Source organism: Lipotes vexillifer, unplaced genomic scaffold, assembly GCF_000442215.2.
Source record: "Lipotes vexillifer unplaced genomic scaffold, Lipotes_vexillifer_v1.1 scaffold410, whole genome shotgun sequence".
In the NCBI taxonomy this organism is placed as follows: domain Eukaryota; kingdom Metazoa; phylum Chordata; class Mammalia; order Artiodactyla; family Lipotidae; genus Lipotes; species Lipotes vexillifer.
The window spans coordinates 1,293,472-1,299,471 of NW_006794028.1; the positions used below are offsets into that span (position 1 = coordinate 1,293,472).

At 48.3% G+C, this 6,000-nt stretch overlaps 1 protein-coding gene across 1 annotated transcript in view; it reads right to left on the reverse strand.

The window, feature by feature from the left end:
- Window positions 1–6,000, reverse strand: part of SIPA1L2 (signal induced proliferation associated 1 like 2) — a 110,961-nt gene that overhangs the window by 84,695 nt on the left and 20,266 nt on the right. Inside the window, exons 2-3 of the mRNA XM_007466991.1 lie at window positions 5,669–5,802; window positions 3,471–3,659 (exon numbers count right to left, since the gene is read on the reverse strand). Coding sequence (XP_007467053.1) covers window positions 3,471–3,659; window positions 5,669–5,802 — 323 coding nt within the window. The remainder of the gene's footprint in view (window positions 1–3,470; window positions 3,660–5,668; window positions 5,803–6,000) is intronic.

Sequence of the window (6,000 nt, forward strand, 5' to 3'; positions counted from 1 at the left end):
TGCGCTGGTGTGCTTAAAAAACACATGAATACAGCTAGAGCTCTAAATGCGCTGGTGTGCTTAAAACAAGCACCCAGTTCTCAAAATTAATTCATTGATGTCAGATCGTAAACAGGTGTTCCTTCAAAGTACCTGAAGGCTTAGTTTAAGAGAAATTCCCTGGCAGAGCCATTTTTATAACCATCAGTGCTTCCCACTGGCGTAGCTCCTGGACCTATTCTGCCGGACAGACAACCCAAGAAGTGCCTGCTTCATTCTGTGAGGAGACAGTCACCTGTGGCTGCTGTAACGTCTCTCAGGGCTTGGGTGTCAGGATCCAGGCTGGGGAACACCGGGCCACCTGTGGACTCCTCCACAGCAGCCTGAGGGACCAAGCACCTCATCCGCCAGGCACCTGCTACCCAGCAGGTAAGGGACATGTAATCAAGGGAGAAGCAACACACACCAGAAACATAAAGGGATGAAGACCGCGGGGGTCGGCACCTCTCTTCCGGACTCTTCCATGACACGGAAGTGAATGTATAACAGAGCAGGACCCTATGGGGCCTTCCCAGGACAGACCCCTCCCCCATATCCTCTGCTGTAGCTCCTCTCTGAAGTACCCAGATAATAGACCAGATAATAGTATCTGACGCCTATCTCCTGAGTTGTTTTTCAGATGCTAAAACCACCCCCAAATGGAAGAAATCACTTGATGATCATGAGTACGTAGCCCCCAGACCTTCTGGTGCCTAAGGACTGACCACCATCAGCCAATCAGAGAACTGTGCACAAGCTGATCACAGACCCTGGGGTTCCCCTCCCTCACCTGGCCTTTAAAATTGCTCTGCTGATCAAAACTACAACGAGATATCATCTCACACCGGTCAGAATGGCCATCATCAAAAAAAATCTACAAACAATAAATGCTGGAGAGGGTGTGGAGAAAAGGAAACCCTCTTGCACTGTTGGTGGGAATGTAAATTGACACAGCCACTATGGAGAACAGTATGGAGGTTCCTTAAAAAGCTAAAAACAGAACTACCATACGACCCAGCAATCCCACTCCTGGGCATATACCCTGAGAAAACCATAATTCAAAAAGAGTCATGTACCACAGTGTTCACTGCAGCTCTATTTATAATAGCCAGGACATGGAGGCAACCTAAGTGTCCATCATCGGATGAATGGATAAAGAAGATGTGGCACATATATACAATGGAATATTACTCAGCCATAAAAAGAAACAAAACTGAGTTATTTGTAGTGAGGTGGATGGACCTAGCGTCTTTCACACAGAGTGAAGTAAGTCAGAAAGAGAAAAACAAATACCGTATGCTAACACATATTTATGGAATCTAGAAAAAAATGGTTCTGAAGAACCTATGGGCAGGACAGGAATAAAGACACAGAGGTAGAGAATGGACTTGAGGACACAGCGAGGGGGAAGGGTAAGCTGGGACGAAGTGAGAGAGTGGCATGGACTTATATATACACTACCAAATGTAAAATAGATAGCTAGCGGAAAGCAGCCGCATAAGCACAGGAGATCAGCTCAGTACTCTGTGATCATCTAGAGGGGTGGGAGATGGAGGGTGGGAGGGAGATGCAAGAGGGAGGGGATATGGGGATATAAGTATACGTATAGCTGATTCACTTTGTTATACAGCAGAAACTAACACACCATTGTAAAGCAATTATACTCCAATAAAGATGTTAAAAAAGAAAAAAAAGAAAACAAAATGCTCTGCTGAAACCCTTCGGGGAGTTTGGGGTTTTTGAGCACAAGCCACCCATTCTCCCTGTGCTGGTGATTTTACAATAAACACTGCCACTTTCCTTCACCCAAACCCGGTGTCAGGAGATTGACTTTACTGCACCTACGTGCAGGTGAGTGGACCCAGGTTTGGTTCGGTGACAAATGCTGTCCTTCCCACCAAGCCCTCCTGAACTCTGAGTCCCTGGACCAGCAGCGACACACCCGCTCTGTCCCTCCATGACAACAGGATTTCCTCAATTGCCTCATGACCATTCTCAAAGCACTTTACCAGTGATGACCATGATGAACTCTTCTGTGGGATTTTAGAAGTCAATTGTTCAGGGTTCAAGTTTTGGTTTGGTTTAGTTGTTGCTTTTAATATATCAGCCTTCATTCTTGAGAAAGACAGACTGCAGGATTATCCACTCTGAATGTCACAGTGCCTGCTTCCTCTGGCTGAGAACGCAGTGTTAATTTGCTAGCGCAATTACAACTTCATCTCGCAGAATTCCAGCCATCTGAGTATCAAATACTCCACCAATATACCACAGGGAGTGTGTTACTGGGTCCACCAAGAAATCCTGCATACCTCCTCCAAAACATGAGAAAGAATTGTCCTTGGAAAATTCTGGAAAGACATCACAATTGTCTTTTTCTTTCTGCAAAGCATGTATTTAAAAACAAATCCCCTCATTTAAAATAAATTGCATACCCTTGGGCACCGACCACTCAGTTTCGCCTCCAAATTATCTTGCACCTGAAGTTAAAAGGCTTCTTTCCATCTTCTGGGCCACCACCTAAATCCTGTCCATCATTAATTCTCTCCCGGTTGCTATTAATGATCACATAATTGAGCTCCAGGCCATCATCAGGCTCTACCTTCACCAGCCTGTCCAGTTCCCTTCTACCAGAATAATCATCCTAAATTACGGCTACGAGCATGTCACATCCTACCGGCAAACCTTCAATGTTCCCCACCACCTCCTGGATCCAGTGCTAACTCCTTAGCCCAGCATTCACTCCAGCCTCAACATATTTTGTAATTGTTGTTGTTTTAACTCCTAACCTCCCTGCGTGTGCCCTTCTCTTGTAAGGAAACTGGCCATAGTTTCTAAAAGAGCCAACTGCTCGTATCTCCCTGTTGGAATTCTACTCAAGTCTAAAGGCCTAGTAGAACACCACCTCCTTCAGATGTTACTTTCTCTTTTCCCAGAGCACACACTGCATTTCTATGTCTCCATGACCCATGACCACACTAACGGCGTGGTGTTCTTTGTCTTAATGGCCCCAAGGGTAGGGACCAAGTCTTAGCTTCAAGCCTCCTGATACGTGCTGTTTACTGCCATCTGTTAGCATAACACTTTGCACATAGCAGACAAGAATAAATGTTAGTTCAGGGAAAGGCCCTACGTGAGTTCTTTACACCCTGGGAAAATACACCAGCGGTCTCTAATAATCATGAATCTGATGTGCTCCTCCTGGCTGGGACATACCGAAACCCTGGTAAAAAACAATGCAAGTCACAACTCAGCAGGAGGTGCGTTGCACTTATCGTTAAAGGCATCGTGTTACTTAACTAGTATATAGGCATATTTGGGGAAAACTGGAGGAAAATGCTTTAAGGCATTAAAAATAAATGATCTCCAAAGGCAGATGGATGGGGAAACTCCAAAACATTCAGAAACATGGACACAGAGTCCCACACACTTACAGTCTCCCACGTGATACACACCCCTTGCTCATCAAGCTTGAGCAGCTGCTCCGAGACCTTGGGTGAGCTCGAGGCCTGCCTCAGGCACTGGATGCTCAGCTCTGGAATGACGTATTCCAGGACTTCTTTGAGAGGGAGTCCCCGTGCAGTCCCATGCCTGGCGGTAGAGGGTATGGCATCTTCCAAAATCGCTCCTCTCAGGGTTGTCAGCTGCAGGGGCAAATACAACATTCCGGTTAACACTTATTCCTGGTTACCTCTTTAAAGCATAACTTTTTAGTTGCCTTAAAAAAAGAGGAAGAGAGAATGGACTTGAGGATATGGGGAGGGGGAAGGGTAAGCTGTGACAAAGCGAGAGAATGGCACGGACATATATACCCTACCAAACGTAAAACAGATAGCTAGTGGGAAGCAGCCGCATAGCACAGGGAGATCAGCTCGGTGCTTTGCGACCGCCTGGAGGGGTGGGATAGGGAGGGTGGGAGGGAGGGAGACGCAAGAGGGCGGGGATATGGGGACGTATGTATATGTCTAGCTGATTCACTTTGTTATAAAGCAGAAACGAACACACGATTGTAAAGCAATTATACTCCAATAAAGAAGTAAAAAAAAAAAAAAGAGGAAGAAAGCTAAGGCTCTTTTTGGAGTGGGGCACAAGAGGCTAAAAGTTCTTGATCTGAAAAAGCAAATTCAACACTCAACAGTCAGTCTTTGAACAACTGAAGGATTCGTGCGTCAGGAAGGAGCTGATGTAACCAGACGTGCGTGAAGCACGAGGAGGAGTGAGACAAAGCCCCCCCAGGGGACGTTAAGTCACTCCCACCACAATCGGAACCGACAGAAGAGAGATGCCGAGGATGAGCCGGGGGTCCTAAGGCCGGGCTAGCCACAACGACCTCCTCCATCCTTCCGTTCTCTTTTTCCCATTTTTCTCTACATCATCTTCTTTTCTTCCACTTTTCCTGTTTAACCTTCCACGGCTGGCAATTCCCGAGGCTTTGTGGGGCGATCCCGTGGCCCCCGTGGGCAGGTGACCCAGGGCTGGGGAGACCACCACGGGACTCTGCCTCCCGATCTGTGATATGTCCTCAAACACGTCGTGAAAGCCTGGAGCCACTATTCTGACATGTGTCATCTAAGCCCAGGTCGAATACGCAGAGAGAGGAGGCCCAGCACGGCCAGCCGAGAGGTCTCGTTCTAATCCCACCCCTCCGACAGAGCAGCCGTAGTGACGTGGTAACAACGGCGCCTAGCATTTGCACAGAGCTCCGGGGCACTGCTGTGCAACAGGACTTTCTGCGGTGATGAGACCGCCCTCCATCTGCACTGGCTGATACGGGAGCCACCAGCCCCGAGTGGCTCCTGAGCGCCTGACCCGTGACAGGTGTGACCACGGAACCACATTTTTATTTTATTTAATTACCTTAAATTTAAATAGTCACGCGTGGTTAGTGGCTACTGAACGGGACACTGCAGGTCCATAACTTACAATATGTCACCTCCAGAGAGGGCTTCCTTTCCTCTTTACGGCACAGAGCCCAGTTCACGGGAGCACCGATGCACAGGCAGTGGGCACCAAAGTGCCAGGGCAGGGCCGGCGAGGGGCTCTCTGTACTCTGATCCAGAAGGAATCACATTCTGGACTGTGTGGCCGACACATTCCCATCTAATTACAACGGTCAAGAGGATAAAACAGGAAGTGCAGGCCAGATCCAGTTCTTTATGTGAATCAACATCCCCGCCTACAGGGCCCCATGCATCGGCCATATGGTGTCTAACAGTCGCACTTTTCACTCAAAGCAAGACCAGCGGGGAGGCAGCCTGGGTGCTGGCGGGACGAAGTGCAGGGCCACGGAGCTGCTGCACCTACAGACACGCTAAGCCAACACCCACCCCACGGGCGGCCTCCTGGTTTTGTGCATTCGACGCTGAAGTCGTCCTTCAATTCTGACATGAATCATAGAGTTCAAGTGTGTCCTCTGCTTCAGGCCCGAAAACCTTGCATTTTGATCATTTTATCCTTTCTGTCATGTAAGGTGGCAGTCAAATCACTGCCACATCCATCACAGGTCTTCACATTTTCTACTTTGAACAAAACAGTCTAAGCCCTTTTGGTCACCGGAGCTGCTGGGATCACAGCACTGACAATGAAAGCAACACCTTAACCAAGCGGTGACCCCGAGGCCCAGCCCAGGACACACCCCATGAGCGCCCAGTACCTCGCTCGTCCTGAAAGCCACCCGGTAGTTGAACTGGGACCCTTCTTTCTCCTTGGGGTCTTCCACCTTCTCCCTCCGGATGCTGACTGCCACAGGGCCGAGGTTCTCATCGATTCCAAAGTAGTTCTGGTGCTCTGCAATGGAAGAGAGCAGTGGCATGAGGAGAAGGGAACCAAGAACAGGGTGGGTATCTTTCAGCGTGTGTACCTAATCCTTGAAGACGTACCAGTGGCTCTGGTGCAGGATTCCCCCAGATGTGATCCATTTATTTGCCTCCAAATCAGATGCACTTTTTTTTTTTTTTTTTTTTTTTTTTTTCAGTCCGGGCTCCC